Source organism: Pollicipes pollicipes, unplaced genomic scaffold, assembly GCF_011947565.3.
Source record: "Pollicipes pollicipes isolate AB1234 unplaced genomic scaffold, Ppol_2.1 Scaffold_3718;HRSCAF=4362_pilon_pilon_pilon, whole genome shotgun sequence".
Lineage (NCBI taxonomy): Eukaryota > Metazoa > Arthropoda > Thecostraca > Pollicipedomorpha > Pollicipedidae > Pollicipes > Pollicipes pollicipes.
The window spans coordinates 547,233-564,196 of record NW_023596361.1 but is presented as its reverse complement, the minus strand read 5'-3'; the positions used below and the strand labels follow the sequence as shown (position 1 = coordinate 564,196).

The following is a 16,964-nucleotide window of genomic DNA, read 5'->3' as shown; positions in this document are numbered from 1 at the left end:
CTGATCTGCCCCCGGCAGGTGGCGGGCTTTGCACCCTAAGAGCATCGGTTGACACCAGCTGCATCTCCCGCAACATTGTAGCCTAACGTTTTTTACTCTGCTATTGGCCGGGGATTTCTACTGCACGGAATTCACGTTAAGACAGAACACAGATTGCAGAATGTTGCTAGTAACCAGCTTCACTTGAGTATCATATCGGCTACGATGCCCGGAGCCCACATATCAGTCCATTTCAATAGGGTGATGTGAATGATTACAAAAGAAAAGATTTTACACAAAAAACTGATTACAAAAAAAAAATTGTTACTTGTTGTGAACCCGTGTGAAGAGCCCAGTTTGCTCCTGTAAGCGTTAAATGGAACAGTTGGGTCGCATGTACGCTCTTCAGGCTGCGTGTTCAGGCCGTGCTTCTCAGACTCTGTTAGTTAGGCTGTGTGTCTAACGTGTATACAATCTCTCTACGCAGCTTGACTTGACAGGCTCGACAAATATCGAATTCATCTGAAACGATTCTTAAATTGAGATATGTCCTTGGGTGGAAACCTGCGTCGACTTAAAATGATGCCGTGGCACCCGGAGTTAGACTGGGAATGAACCCCACTCCCCGAGAATCCAAACCCGAATCGATCTCGCTGAGGTAAAGTCAAGCACAAGCCTGCTAAATAAAGCCGCTGTGGCTCAGCAGTACCAAAAACGTGTGTAAACCGCAAGGCAAAGCAAGGTATTAGTTCAATTACAGCCTAGGCTCACTTTATGGCCGACATCGAAGCCCATAGAACGTGTTCTGTCCTAAACTGCTGCCAATCGAATTTGAACTCGACTTCACAAATATCGACTCCATCGGAAACGATTCAAAAGTTCGTGCTGTCACACCATTTCTGAGAGTCGAAGGCCGAATGGAGCCCGCAGTGAAAAACTCAGGCATGGGTCTGCTTGTATAGCCGCTGAGGCTCAGCAGCATTAGCAAGTGTGTAGGAGACACAGCACTAGCCAGCAAAAAATGAGGTACTGACTTTTCGCAGTTGACGATCGAATTTGGGGACTCCTCTCTGACGGAACGCAACATGGGATAAAGAAAACATAAACGTTTTTGGTTGTGGCCAGACGAAGCCTTGGCAAGCTGGTTTAAGTTTAAAGGCGCACGCTGATTTATTTGTGCCCGTAGAGAGATGCCTAGCGATTGGGGGAGTTTAAGAACTACTCATGACGAAATAGGGCAGTAAAGCTGACACGATTTTATTCCAAGAATGACTAATACGTGCCTCAGCAAACCGTACTGAACGCCTTGTACGACCGCAACTGACGATTTATGACCTGCGGAGCATTAGCCCGGTGTATGGGCTTGATTGACACTGCGAGACCTACATTGGAAAAGTAAACCCCAAAGTTGAGGCTTGCCGGAACTGCATGGTCTGCATGACGGCCACCATTGCATATTTTACTTTCTTGGACACTTCTACTGGCCTTAAGGCCTGAATGGCTGCCATATGTTTTGCCAGTTTCACCAAATAACCAATAAATATTTTCCTACGGTGTCGACATGCCTCATGCGCCCAAATTATATTGTTGCATGCCACATATAGATAGGCGGTTGTGCGGCTCGTAGCACACTTGCGTTTTGCTTACAAAGAGATCTGCATTACAGTAAGGTCTGTTATCAACAGTTAGAACCATCGATATAATAAATGTCAAGCTCATGGAAGGTTAAACACTTTTCGCATTGCATTCCTGCCCATTCGTATTCCGTCGACACCTCAGCCTACTTGGAGGGCCCCAGTCTGGCCAGCCCGACCCCTACCAGTCGCGATGTACGTGTGTCCGGAAGGGCACTGTGTCCTGCGCCAGCGTGGTACGTGATTTTCTAGCTACAGATGTGATGGCCGGAGGGCGGCGTCGCTGCGGCCTGCGCCGTCTCCACCGGCCAGTTCCGTCTGTCTGTCCCGGCGGGCGGAGCCGCCTCCACCGGCCAGTCCCGTCTGCCTGTCCCGGCGGGCGGCGCCGTCTCCATCGGCCAGTTCCGTCTGTCTGTCCCGGCGGGCGGCGCCGCCCGCCTGCACCGGCCAGCCCCGTCTGTCTGTCCCGGCGGGCGGCGCCGCCCGCCTCCACCGGCCAGTCCTGTCTGTCTGTCCCGGTGGGCAGCGCTGCCCGCCACCGGCCAGTCACGTCTGTCTGTCCTGGCGGACGGTACCGCTGCGGCCTGCGCAGTCTCCACCGGCCGGTCACGTCTGTCTGTTCCGGCGGGTGGCGCCGCTGCGGTCTGTGCCGTCCCCACCGGCCGTTCACGTCTGTCTGTTTGCAGGGAGCACGCACCGCTCGATACACGCGCGCACTGGGGCTGACAGCCTGCAAACTGGGCTACACGGTTGCTCAGGAGTCACCTGGGCGGGGTGGCGGCGGGTGGACGCACCAATGGCACACGGACAGACGCGCCAGAGGCAAGCAAGCGGATGCGCCACAGACATACGGACGGACGCACCACAGGTACACAGATGGACGCACTAGAGGCACACACGGACCGACGCATCAGAGGCACACATGGACCGACGCACCACGGGCGCACGAACAGACACAGCAGGGGCACACGGACGCGTTACGTAGGCGAACGGAATAGCTACGCCGCATGGTCACGCCGAAAATACACCGATAACCTCAAGGTCATGTGGACGGACTTACGTCACACGGACGGATTAGAGACACAATAGAGCTACGTCGCTTCGCCGAAGCTTCGCGGACAGACCAGAGCCGGGCGAATATCGCAGAACTACGGAGCCGCACCAGGAGACCGCTGATAGACCAGGGACTCGCGAGCACAGTGACAGCTCAAGAAACACGACGCAATATCTCCGAGGACCTAAGCCACCCACCGGTGCACTGGGTCCAATCCCCTCCACCCGAGACAAACGGGACTGACGGCGGGGTGAGCGCGCGGTGAGACGGGAGCCGGCGAGGTCGGTCGGTAGACGGCGGCGGTGGTCCGCGGGGCACTCATTACAGCCGCGGCGCGGCGGTCCCCTCAGCCGATTGTGGCCGGCATTGTGCCGCCGGGCGCCGACCGCTGCGCCGCCAAATGTCGCGCCACTAAGTCACATCGCGCTGATGAATGGGCCTGGGCTCTATTTGGCCGCTTTGTCTGTGCTGGCACAGGCAAAAGTGACGGAGCGAACATAAAAAGGAGCTTAGCGTAATGCCTCGTGACAGAAAGCACCTCTCATTCAGTACCAGAGGGGTGGATGGCTGGCGAGTGACTTTCCAAAAATGGCGCGCGTTATGTCCTTTTAACGAAAAAGGTCCTCAGATGTCCTGCGCAGGTAAAGCGACGCATACCGGCTGAAAAATGACTCAGTCAACGGATGATTAAAGACAAATCGCGGCTCATTTGCAACGATATCAGTCCCATTCGTTAACCAGTTTTTAGTAGCACTGGGGTCAGCCATCACGGATAACCAGGCATAGTTGGGCGGGCGGGGTCACATCTGGATTGAGGCTATAGTTTAGCAAGAACGCAGGCTAGCCTGACATTTACTGACACCATAAACTTTACCCTAACCCTGTTGTCGCCGCTGGCGCCATCCCGGTGATGAAATACGCCCATGCTCGGCGTGAGCTGAGCAAAAGTTCCGCGCGGCTCTGTGTCGCCGGTATCCATGCAGGCCATCCGAGTAGAGGGCGCTCAATGCAGGACAGCTCGTGCCCATAGCCTTCTTTTCTCAGCCCTCCCCTCGCCGGTCGCTCGGAGGCTCCATTTGACGCATGATTCACTGGACTGTCCGCCGGATGACAGAGACGGCGCGAAGCCCGGCTGGGTAACCGGAGTCCCCCGCCCGCCGCCATCCATCGACCGTCCGCTGCTGCCGACGCCCCCGCCGCCTGTGCGGCCGTCGACGCTCGCGACGCGCCACCATCGCGCGCGCTCGTCGGAGAGGTGGTGCCGTAAGGCTCGACGGTCGCCCCCTCGGGTCGGGTCCGGCGTCGACCTCGATTCGGTGGACGGGCCGTCAGCGTGTCTGGCGGGCAAATGGGCCGCATTCAGGCTGGTCAAAGCATGACTGAGCGTAGCTGCCTAAGTGCGGCGGCAGGACCATGGCCGCTGTCCAGTCAGTCAGTCAGGGACCGACAGCCATTGGACAGACTCCGCCCTGCGGTAAGTCCGCCTGCCATTCGGAAAATGCTCGCGCTGCCACCCGTGCACACTTTACAAACGCCGACCACAAATACGCACACGCACGCGCCCGCGATGGAGCTCTAGCAGAGTGGACCGTCTCGCGGTGATGGCGGGAGGGGGCGCCGCCCGCCGTGCGACAGTCGTTACCGGTTGGGGCCTGCGGGCGGCCGCCCCCTGCCGCGTGCCTTAGCGCCTCTCCGCCGAGCCGCGCCGCGCCGCCGGCGCCGGCGAGTGGAATCTGATTAAGGCCGGCCACGATGAGAGACTGGCCGCGCCTCCCAGCCGGAACACTACATAAAGAGCTGCCGACGGCGGCGACCGACCGCAGGCGCGGCTGCCCGCTGCGCTCTGTTCCGGTGCGCAATATTCACATGAGCGATGTTTGCGGCGTGGCCGCCGAGGCAGGGAGAGAAGGGCGAGACCGTGCTCTGGCCTAGGTCGGCGCTGCCTTTGGAAGTGGGCGGACGTGGCTTCGCCTGCTTTGCTATCCCAACACGAGAACCGGGTCTGTTGAATTAAAACGAAGTGAAAAGGGAACTGATTACAATCTCGAATAAGTACACATAAAATCACGGTTTACAGCTGAACATTTTAAAAAGTAGTTACATATGTCCTTAGGGTACTTATACTAAATCGTAATGATAAGCGCACGGGCTACGCATCCTGTGTCCGCCTCTGTAGAGAACGCTCACAACAAACGTAACCTAGTTCAGCGCTAAAAGTGTTGTATTTCATAGGGCCACTTACATGAATGGAAAGCACAGCATGGTATTTTTTTTGTACTGGACACATCAGCTTAACTGAAACCACGTGTTTGGCTGTTCACTGTTGTACGATGCGATTGCGGCAACTTTGCAGCGCCAGCTTTTCTTAGCATTTTCTGCCGTCGCTGCTTCATCAGGCGTCCTGTCCTCTTTCCATTTGTCTTCTTGATACTGACTAGCTTCATCCATGTAAGCCGTGAGTGATCATTGTTGCCTGTCAGGCCTCCGGCGGATATTATTTGACGACTCTCCTTTTTCCTTTCCGCTCCACTTCTGATCAATGCTGACAGCTCGCTAAATATTCATCAAGCCTCATTTTTGTCACAAAACATTCAGCCGTCACACTGATTTCTATTGCACAAATGACGACTCTTTCATTCAGTATAAACCCGCTATTTTTGACAAACATTCCTGGTCCCAGAGCGAAATGTGATTTAACACATGCGGCAGAACGGTAAGCAACAGGCGCTTAAATCTTGACCCAGGTGGTGTGTGCCGCAGTATATTAAGCTGTAAATGTCTGGGCGGAATTGAGGCCTGCTTGATGTACTGTTGATTTCACGATTGATTGAAACTTAATGAAGTGAGCTGTAACAACTGATGTATGCTGTTCGTTGAGCACAGGGAATGAAAACGCAACTTAATCATCAAACATGAAAAATGGCAATACGGTATCTTCAGCCTTGTATGTAAAAAACGCATTCCAACGCATAACTCAACGTTTTTATCGCATCCAAAGCAATGCTCCAACTTGTTGAGCTAGTATCAGTAACAGGGCTCTGGAGAGATGCAATGTAAATTTGACTATGAAAAGGAATAAATGCGCCGCTTAATTCGTCAGTCCACCAAACCCTCCACTCCATGTGTGGCCGGTGTTGACAGCATATCATGAAATGCTGCAGCATTGTTGAGCGACGCTCAACGTGACACGTACAGACATCCTGGCCTGGATGTACCGCAGCCAATATTCCGCGTTGCGTCACAAATGATGCTGTCACACGCCTGGACCTGCCAGATTCCATTCGGATGCGCACGCCCCATTTCCCCTGCTCATCATTAAGCCATCAGCATAAACGGTGCTCCAGTCGGATGTGATCGATGCCGGCGGCGGTGGCAGCCGGGGCGGCGAAAACACCGTGCAGCCCGGTGACCCGTGTAGCGCGGCCACGACGGGCGGTGCCCCCTGACTGATCCCCTCCGGAACCGGCGCCTGCTGCGGTCGCCGCTCCGGCGTGGCTGCCTCTGATTACAGGCGGCCGCCTCTCTTCACCACCGCTGGACGCGGACCGCAATCTCCGCCAGCGTCTGGCGGCAGCAACCGACGTGGACCTGCCGCAGATGCCGCGGAGATCCCAGTGCGGCGGCGATGCCTGCGACCGCCCGGTCTCAGCGGCAGGACGACCGCGCGGTTCGCCTCGGGCGCCGCCAGCCACAGGTTGCAGCCGCGGACGTTACCAGCGCGCCGCGAGCCGCGAGGGCGGAGGAGGACGGCGCGGTGGGCGCCGCTCGGCAGGGGGCGGCGGCCGGCGCGTCCCGGGAGGAACGGGAGGCTCCGCCGCCGGCGCGCATCGATTTCCAGCGGGACGGCTGCGGCCGAATGGTTGCGGTGGCGGCCGCCAGGCGGCTCCGGCGGCGGCGGCGTCAGCTGACCAGCGACAGCAGACATGGCGCCCGCCGTCCAGGTGCTGGTCGGCGCGCTGGGCGGCCTGCTCGGCCTCGCATGGCGGACCTGCGCCGAGCACTCGCCGCCGCTGCTGCTGCTGCGGGAGCGCAGCGTCGCTAACGACTCGCAGGAGGTGGCAGAGCCGCGCGTGGAGGCCGCTCGCGAGACCCATATGGCGGCGGCGGCGGCGGCGGGCCCGGTGGCCGCCGCCCACCCGCTGCTCACCCTGCTGCTGGTGCTGGTCATCGGTTCGGCCAGCGTGGCCGCTGCGCTCGGTCTGCAGCGAGTTCTGCGCCGGCTCGTGCACCGCGACAGGTGGGTGAGCCGCCCGGCCGGCGTCCTCACGCGGTGAGTGGCGGCGTGGTCGGCTCCAGCTCGGCCGTCCGCCTGCCGCTGAAGCCTCCGTCGGACCCATGCCTGGAGGTGGTGTGGGACTGCTGCTTGCCAGTCTGACGTTTTGCTTCGTTTCAAAACAGGAGATTTTTCTAAAAAAAGAGCACGCTTTCGTCACGCGAGTCGAAAGGGGCCGTCAGGGCGCAAGAAAATCAATTAAAGGTTATTTTCTACAGCCAAATGTGATTTCATAGTACCATGCACAATGGTCGACATTGTTTTAGATGACAATTCGTATCCTTATTATCATTACAGGCCAGCGTGCTGCCATGGCACCTTCTTGCGTAAGCGTATGGCTGGAAACACGCGTAGTTGTCAAAAGAAGCGGATCCATATGGTGCTGTGTGCTTCGATCCGTGCTATCTCTAAGTTGTTCGTATGTGCACACAGAGATGCGAGAGTCCCATTGTTTTTATAGCATGACCGGTCTGATACATTGTCGTAAATGTGGCCCATATGTTCCCGGCATATCACTCTGGTTGGTGCTCGAGCGAGTTTTTATGACGCACAGCAAGGCGAGTGGGAACAACGTGCCGAAGTTATTATATCAGAATTGCCGTATTTCTACGTTCACCTAGTCACAAAATACCCTGCTCTCCTCTGGGTCTGCACCAACGTATATTTCTAGCTGAGACCTTCCAACGTCGCGACGATCCAACACTCTTATCCGCTATCCAGCTTACTTGCTTCATCCTGCATCCTTGCGACATCCCACTTGTCTGCATGCATCAGTCACGAGTGGGCTGAGAGGCCTCGTGGGAAGGGGGACCACGACCGGGTACCCAGCGCACATGCGCGAGTTAAGGCTCGGCGGTTGGCCCCCCAGGCGCACGCAGACCTGCCAGACTGTTGACCATTTTCCTCTTCCCATGGCCCTGAAATGATCATTTCTGGCCGAAAGGGTTGAAATCCACCCCAAAAAACTACAACCAACTCGACGATGGGACTCATGTCCTGGGAATCATGTTCTGCGCTGTTACTGTTTACCTTGCGCGCCGGCAGATGGCTGTAGTGCTGAGCGCCTGAATGGCAGGCTGTGCCGCATGGCATGGGCGAGAGAACGTCAGCCACGGCATAAATCCGCGTATATTTACATTACAGCATGAAGGGTTCGCACGTTGTAATCCAGCACGGAGAGCTGCGCCCGCGAAAAGGATTCGCCAGTTTTTCCAATGCAAGGCAAATATCGCCGTAAATTCGCACTGGTAGGCCGAGGGCCGGTCCCATATGAAATCTTGGCCTCCCAATATTGCGCCATTGCTAGGCGAATGTCTAGCCAGGAGTGGAACGTTTTGGAATCTGGAATTTGGTTCTGGAATGGAGTTTTCCATCGTCACGGAAGGGACATGGCCCGTCGTCTCTTTTTCCTGGCTCCATCAGCGAATGTCGCAAACAGATAAATTTGAGTGGATAAAGTTATACTTGTCGGAATTTGAACGGAGCGTGACTGCCGCTTTTCTTAGTCCGATGAGGAAATAAAACTTGAGGCATAACACGAATTATCATTGTAGCATAAGCGGCAGGCGTTGTGCTTTATTAGTGTTTTATGATACAGGGCACACCAGTGCTGCATGCATACGGAATTATAAGAGCAGTTTTGGCCACACAACCACGCGCGCTTTGATGAGTGCTGTGCTAGCACCCAATAAATCGAATACATTTTGTCATGTAATATGAATCATATTTTCAGGTTAGGCAGCTACCGATACTTCAGAGTCAACCAGGACGACGACGGGGAGCTGGCAGAAGTCAATGGAGAATATCAGATGGGACTGGATGACTCCAGCGAAGATGAGGTCAGCAAACTGATAGCTGCGAAAGCGGAGGAAATCAGGGTGCTTAGATAAACCAATAACATATGTTGCTTTGTATCAGTCACGTATCGTCGCTGGATGGCGATTCCATCGCTTCCTGCATTGTTAGCATTCTCACGTCCATGCATGGTCACTCGGAATGCGATGGGTGTCTGCACTTCGTTGGCTGTATTTATGTGTTGACGCGGAAGCCAGCAGCGTCGATGCTCCGGCCGCGGCGGTGCAGAATGGCGGCTGATAGCGGGGCGCCGGCTCCTGTGCTTGCAGCTGGGGCCGGCCCGGCTGCCGGTGAATACGCCGGAAGCGGCCGAGGTCCGGCGCAGCTGCGGCCGCTCGCCGCCTCCCGAGGCCAAGTCCCTCCTGATCGAGTCCTCCGATGAGGTGAGCGGGCCCGCTGACTACGTCCTCGGACGTGAGAACGGTCACATCCTCTGTCGGCGGTCGGGTCTGGTAACAGATATTTCGTCTCGGATCCTCCGATGAGGTGAGCCGGCCCACCTGACTGCGTCCTCGGACGTGAGAACGGTCACCTCCTCTGTCGGCGGTCGGGTCTGGTAACAGATATCTCGTCTCGGATTGGATCGGATCGGAGGATTGGTATCGATTCATCATAGGAGGTGACCTGATCGGGTTTTCGGATACGTCGAATTGGCTCCAGCGAGCCCAAGGGGTCCCTCCAGATAAACAAAGTGATGGCATGTGCAGGAGGCCGGCAATTCTAGAGAAGTCATTCCAATGGAGTCATCGGTTTAGGTTCGTTTGGGTATGTAAGGGAAAACCTTCCTGATACCACCCCGGATGAGGTGAACCGACCTCAGGGCATTCGGGCAGTTCGTACTGACTGGGCCCGCGAATGAGGGGGCTGGTCGTAGTGAAAGCGTACTCCTGACGGACCTCACAAGGGGCAAGCTAGCCCCAGGGATTTCGAGGAAGTGCCTCCTGATCTATTCCCCATGTTATCCAGTGAAGAACCTCCTGATACAAATTGGATAAGATGAGCCGGTCTTAGGTGATTCGGAGTCCCTCCTGGCTGAGTTCTAGAACGAAATGGGCCGACTGATAACGGCGACCCGAGAGCGTGACACGGCCTACTGTATGGCCCACGCGGTCTGGAAGTAATCACCTACGGAGAGCGACTGGAACAAATACAGGCGTCTCAGACACAAGGCTCAGCGCCTCTTAGCTAGGTGCAGTGGCCAACTTCGATGTCAGCACAGGCCCACGGACAAGACGGCCCTGTGTCTCTGCGTCAAAGCGTCTATGCTTCGGCCGGCAAAACCGACAGATGCCGAATCACAATCTCATGACAGGGCCGATTATTTTAATCGTCAGCTGGTGTCTGTCGGTCCACGCAACGCCACTGAGCCAGCGCCTGAGGGGCCCACGTATTTCATCACCTGGACCACTATGCGTTACAGCGAACGGCGTGAGGCTATCACATTCCATGAGGTCTCTGCCATCATCAGTGGCGTGTCTCCTTCTAGGGAGGCGGTGTTTGAAGGTGTATATCTATATGCAGAGCGTTAAATTTTCTCGGTTATTGGCCGTTTGTTTTTCATCTTGTTAACTCATATGCTGTAGCATGTCTCCTCCCGTCTTCTCGGAAAGTGGCATCTGCGTTCTCTCTTCACAAATCTGGTGCACGTGATACAGGTCGCAATTTTAGACCTATCCTCATTTTACCGAGGTGATCACAAATATGTGAAAAGGTTGTCTTCACGCGGTTGTCGTCCTATCTCGTTACCAACCATGTTTTATCTAGCTCACGATACAAGTACAGACCAGGCCATTCCATAAAAAACACCGTGGTAAACTCGGTCAATGGATTGCCCACTGAGTTAAGAAAAGCCATGAGGTTGTCGTCACGTCATTTGCTTTGGGCTGAGCGGCTGATACTGTCGACCATTCCGCCTTTTCATGCGAGCAACAAGACCTTCAAACCTCACCGAGTAACCGACCTTAACCTTGAAACCTCTTTTAAAAAACATTTACTCGTATTTCAGGACAATGGGCTCATCTGGCTTTCAGAAGTTCGTGGTGACCAAAGCTTTTTTGATGTTTTAAAAAAATTGGATCAGCGTTTAAGTTTGCTCTAAGCGCTGTATGCCTATAAAAAGGTTGGTCGGGATCATCTTAGATTAGTGACCTCTTTTGACCTTTATTTAGTCCAAACAAGATGCCTGCTGACAATCCTGCGATCAACAAATGGGACATGAGCGCCAAAACTTCGCTACAACACATGCCTTCTATTAAAAACCAACTTGGTTTCTACCCCGATTATATATTTATACCTGGCTTAAAGGCAATTCAGTAAGTCGTAATTCTGGATTAAACTCTCCAATTGTCCACGAAATCACTTCAAAGATGTATGGCATTGTCCAATACTCAGTTGTCGCATCAGGTTGAACCATTCTCTATTATTTCCCTTCGTTGACAGCCATGGCCTGACCTTGACTTGCCGGAGGCCAGTGAACTACAAGGTGCATCAAATTGCTCATGCCAAAAGATCAGCTATTTACTTTTCTACATTTATGCGAAGTTTGTCCGGCTATGCTAGAGTGTTTGAAAGTTATTCTGGAAAACCTTCGACGGATCAAATCTCCCCCCCCCCAACACACACACACATTGGCACATGCTACATCCCAGCAGAAAAGGCCTTGGTCAATGTCAAAACATAATTCCCTACTAATTCCTTGAGATGAAGCCAACCAAAACAATCGTCTTTGTTATCGGCACGCCCAACTTCATTAGAACGGCCGCATCCTTTCGCCTGGACCTTGCCGGTCTCACGCTATTCCTTCACCTCTGTGAAACTGCGGGGCGTAACATGGGGACAACCACATGTCCTGGGAGGATCACATCTAAAAGCTGCTGTACAACTTTATCTCTTTAATATGAGCCGCCTCTCACTGCTGTGTCTCAGCGTGCCACCCACGCATCGGTGGAGGGCGCGCTGGAGCCTCCGACTCTCCGCCTTTCCGTCACGTGCCGACTGTTGTACTGCGCTGCCTTTTGTTGAAATGGCCTGCTTCCGCCCAGTGCAGCCTTTGGTACCCCGCGTGAATTTACACTCAAACTAAACAAGACTTTGACTTCACAATTGCTCAACAAATGTGTGTATATGAGCCTAGTTCACTGTTTTTTAATCAATGCGCATGTTTGTGTAGTTCTTTGCTTTTACCATGTACTTGGTTGGGATCGATAGCAGCCCACTGCGTGGAATGATTTATAATAAGCTAAACTGAGCTTAGTTGGCTAAGTGGGCCCGAGGAGGTGCCTCCTGATAGGCCCCTGACGTGGTAAGCTGGCGGCAGGGGATCGGAGGGATCATCCCCTGGCAGGCCTCGGACGACGTGGGCGGGCCGCAGGGAATCAGGGGAACTATCTTCTGATACAACCTAGGGCGACGTGGGCTGGCCGCAGGGAATCAAGGGAGCTACCTTCTGATGCAACCTAGGGCGACGTGGGCTGGCCGCAGGAAATCAGGGGAAGGACGTTTTGACACGACTTCGGACAGCTTGGGCTGGCCGCAGGGAATCAGGGGAAACACATTTTGATACTACTTCGGACACCTTGGGCTGGCCGCAGGGGAATCAGGGGAAACACATTTTGATATTACCTCGGACGACGCGGACCGGCCGCAGCACATGTGATCTGAAAAAATTATGCCAAGAGACTGTGCGTGTGCGTGTGCGTGTGCGTGTGCGTGTGTGCGTGTGTGTGTGTGTGTGTGTGTGTGTGTGTGTGTGTGTGTGCGGCGTGTGCGGCGTGTGCGTGTGTGCGGCGTGTGCGTGTGTGCGGCGTGTGCGGCGTGTGCGTGTGCACGTGTGCGCGTGTGCGCGTGTGCGCGTGCGCGCGTGTGCGCGTGCGCGCGTGTGCGCGTGTGCGCGTGTGCGCGTGCGCGCGTGTGCGCGCGTGTGTGCGCGTGTGTGTGCGTGTGTGCGTGTGTGTGCGCGCGCGTGTGTGTGTGTGTGCGCGCGCGTGTGCGTGTGCACGTGTGTGTGTGTGTGTGTGTGCGTGTGTGCGTGTGCGCGTGTGCGCGTGTGCGCGTGTGCGCGTGTGCGCGCGTGCGCGCGTGTGTGCGCGTGTGTGCGTGTGTGCGCGCGCGCGCGCGCGCGCGTGTGTGTGTGTGTGTGTGTGTGTGTGTGTGTGTGTGTGTGTGTGTGTGTGTGTGTGTGTGTGTGTGTGTGTGTGTGTGTGTGTGTGTGTGTGTGTGTGTGTGTGTGTGTGTGTGTGTGTGTGTGTGTGTGTGTGTGTGTGTGTGTGTGTGTGTGTGTGTGTGTGTGTGTGTGTGTGTGTGTGTGTGTGTGTGTGTGTGTGTGTGTGTGTGTGTGTGTGTGTGTGTGTGTGTGTGTGTGTGTGTGTGTGTGTGTGTGTGTGTGTGTGTGTGTGTGTGTGTGTGTGTGTGTGTGTGTGTGTGTGTGTGTGTGTGTGTGTGTGTGTGTGTGTGTGTGTGTGTGTGTACTGCTGTTCTGTACATCAGAACAGAACATACAGACGTGTGTGTATACGTGACTTGACCTCAGGCGCGACGGCATGAAGAGGCGTCGGTCGTGGTATAACCAAGAGCCGGTGGGGACCGCCCGGAATACGGGGTTATGCGCGGCGGTAGCTGGATCTATCCGTTGATGTGCAAGGCCTTGGGAGAGAACAAGACACAGCCTGTTCTCTTCCGACGTGGTGTACGCCAGGCCTTATGAGCTCTTGATGGTGGGATGTTCGCAACGGATGGAGATCCCGCCATCGACGCTGATAGGGAGGGCGACAAGGGACCGGGTCGCCGGACAGGGCGGTCAGGCCGGGTCTCCAGAGTGTGCCGGCCGAGGAGACCGAGGAGTAAGTCGTGGACGCAGGTCACGCTGGGCGCTCGCTGTCTGCCAAGGGGCTCCACCGTCTCATCGCGCGCGTTGCCTCCAGGCCTCTGAAGGACGCGCCAAGGGGCGGTGCCTTGCAACGCTCACTCTGGCGGGCGGGAGGCGAGGGCGCAGAAGCGCCGGAAGCGACGCCTCCGTGCTGGACTGTGTGTTAAGGTGCTGCCTAAGCCGCGTGCGGCAGCGGAAGGCTGCGAGCGGTGGGCGTGGCCAAAGAAGTCGTGGGCCGCCCACCGTGGACGAAACGCAGAGAGCGTCTTCCGAATAGCGAGCCGTCACCCTGGAGGTCTGGCGAGAAAACGAGTCGTCGCTCAGCCTCGGGCACCTGATGTCGGTCCAGAAGCTGCGTCGGTACAGAGCTGATCAATTTAATCGGATATCTTTAAAAAGGTTTAAACGCGGCTTTATCTGGGAGCCCTGGGAGCCCCCCCCCCCCCCCCCGGCCTTAACTAACCCTCGCAGACTCCATACATTCGGCGCACCACCGTATGTGATGTGTATGTGTATGTGATAAACAAACTCGATTTGTCTTAATGAGAACTCGTGCAGGCGTGCCAGTTATAATGCCAAGGCGCGGGATAAAACAAGGGGGGGGGGGGTCCCATCCGTGTGTCCGCCAAGAATGAGTGGGGTGGCGTGGCGCCAGTGGATGTGTATGCTTGGAGTGAGTGCGGTTGTGCGCCGAATGCATGGAGTCTGCGAGGGTTAGTTAAGGCTGGGGGGGGGGCTCCCAGGGCTGTTATCCAGTGAGCCCTTGCAAATGTATTCGCCGGTTACGTGGGATCCCTTCCAATTTGGGCGCATTATCAACGCATGCGGTTTTGTTTTTGCCCCGTTCAAATATTACCATCATCTAAGAAGTGGAGGTGGGTTACCGTGGTGTACCACAAGAACCAGGCACAAGTATGTCTCTCGCCAGTTCCTATGTACAGCACGGCACACAGCCATATACAGGGAGACAGCCGTTCATGGTGCCTGACCGGACCTACCATCCAGCCAATGTCCCGGTCACCCGCTTCATCCCATCTCTGTGGCTCACATGCGTATGTGTTGATATCGGGTGTACCGGAGTCACAACGTGCCGAGCCGTGCGCTAGCGTCAACTGGCTCGTATGCTGACCAATGACTTCCTCAGTATAAATTTGCTCTTGTGGGAAGACGTAATGGCGGCAGCCGGCGACGCACAGCCAGCTGGGGTCTGGCAGCAGCGCAGAGCACCCACCCACCGCAGTTTCCCTCATCACAGTCCCCCCCCCCCCCCCCCCCACACACACACGTGCATATTGATTATTGAAAGGTTGTTGATGATAAATCGTATGTGAATGTTCAGCACTTGACTTTTCGTAAATTAGGCAAACTGATGTCTGTCAGATGGCATTTTAAGGTTGACAGTGCATTTCTGGACGCAAGCTCTATACTGAAAAAGGAAAATCTCTCTCCGTGAAATAAAGAGATTCAGACCATGTGATACATGGCGTTTGGTACCATACATACAGGTGGGACGGATTCATCGAGTGGTGAATCCGTCCCACCTGGTTTTGTAGCATCGCAACTGACCTAGTTTTTTTCTGTTGCAGGAACTGATCCAGTGAATCACCCCGTCAGCCATTTCATATGTAAACCTTGCACAGCACGCTCACGTCTCCAGCGGAGACAGTGGCATGTCACGCGCCATGTTTGTCATGTGTACAGCCTTCGCGAAATGCATGAGATCAGCGAGTGAAAGCTCTTGTTTTGTAGAGATTTGGTTTAAGTTTTATCGTGAACAACTTTTGCGTGCGGAGTGTGAGTTATTTGGCATGTGTGTACCTAAGCATATTCCTCGGGCCGAGCTCCTTTGCCTAGGGCCTGAGCACTCTGTGAAATGACCATGGTTAACGAATGACAGGACATTGTCATGCCATATGTAGGCATTCTGCCATGGTTAGGAGCTTCCGGGCGAAAACTTGTATAGACTTCATTGCTGACCAAAGTTCATTATGCTTCTCGCAAAGCTTGTGCTTGAATCCGAGATGGCTCATCGGTGGCTCCGTCATCAGCCCTGAGGCAGGGATAGACGGCGGGGGAAAGGATGAATTCGCGGAGAAAATAACGTCAACATGATGGCGTTGCACAAGAAGAAAAATCTGAAAAATGGCTTGGTCTTGGTCAACTCTGCACCCAGTAATTTATTCAGAATTTATATATTTGCGGTAGAACCAGACACAAGTATGTCTCTCGCCAGTTCCTATGTACATATTCATCAATGCCTGCATGTAAAGAAAAGGACTTTTTAAGGAGAGAACTGGGCGATGCCGCCATATTTTGCTACGCATGCGCTATAAGCCTGCATGAGAAACCCACGTAGGATTTACTAATTCCCTAACGTTACACTTCTACACTACATACTGTGAGTACATGATCCCTCATACTTTCATTTGGCCGATGACCACGTGGTCCTTTACGCAGCGAAAACGCACGGGCACGCTCAATGTGCAAGGTCATAAGTGACAGCGTGCCGCCCACACGTGCCGCAGGTGGGAGGCAGCATGTCCCCTCTATCGTGTGCCCTTCCATCAGGAAAATACGGATACTTTTCGTACCATATTTTTCATTTCATATCAAACATTTCGGCGTTTAAAAGGCCAAAACTGCGCAAGGTGAAGCACCATGCGTATCCAACAGTTCCAGCGCAGCATTCCTGCAGGAGAGCACATCTGGGCCGCACCCGGCGACCGAGCGTGTTCTGAGGCGGTAGCCGCGTGGCTGCGGCCAAGATTACCTCACTCACCGATGTATGATATCAATGTTACATTATCACGAAGTTATGTTGCACCAATGTACACGCCCCGCCCTGCCCAGCCTCGCCAGTGCAAGTTGTGTGTGCGCGTGTGTTTGTGACGCAGTGTTCATGCCGGTCCAGCTGTTTTTCAATATACTCAGGTACCCGATACGGTATCCAGGGTCGACCTTGTTCTAACACCGAAATATACCGTCTCTGAGAAGGAAAAACGCACGCGTCGCCTCCCGGCCAAGTCAAATGCCTCGGGGAAATAGGCCTTAAAATGACAGATGCGACACACGCTTTTCTTTGAGACAACAGAAGACAAGCGACATCGACACCGCAAACTGACTGAGACAGTTATGAACAGGACCCACGTCATTCGGAGTCAACACTCGATAACCAAGTGCACCAGGGACATAAAATCACCATGCCTCGCGGAAAACTGCGAGTCCCGACTTCCTCAGGTTAGTTTATATCGCAAACGCATTTGTAGCTGCACGGGCCAAGGAGGCCACCTTTCTTTCTCATTATCG

General features: G+C 54.6%; 1 protein-coding gene across 1 annotated transcript; it reads left to right on the top strand.

Annotated features, from left to right (window-relative positions):
- Positions 1-6,590: 6,590 nt before the first annotated feature.
- Positions 6,591-16,575, top strand: LOC119092972 (uncharacterized). Its single transcript, XM_037215866.1, has 4 exons — positions 6,591-6,904; positions 8,673-8,778; positions 9,064-9,177; positions 15,245-16,575. The coding sequence occupies exons 1-4, from the start codon at positions 6,591-6,593 to the stop codon at positions 15,257-15,259; spliced, it is 549 nt and encodes a 182-aa protein (XP_037071761.1). The 3' UTR covers positions 15,260-16,575.
- Positions 16,576-16,964: the final 389 nt, after the last annotated feature.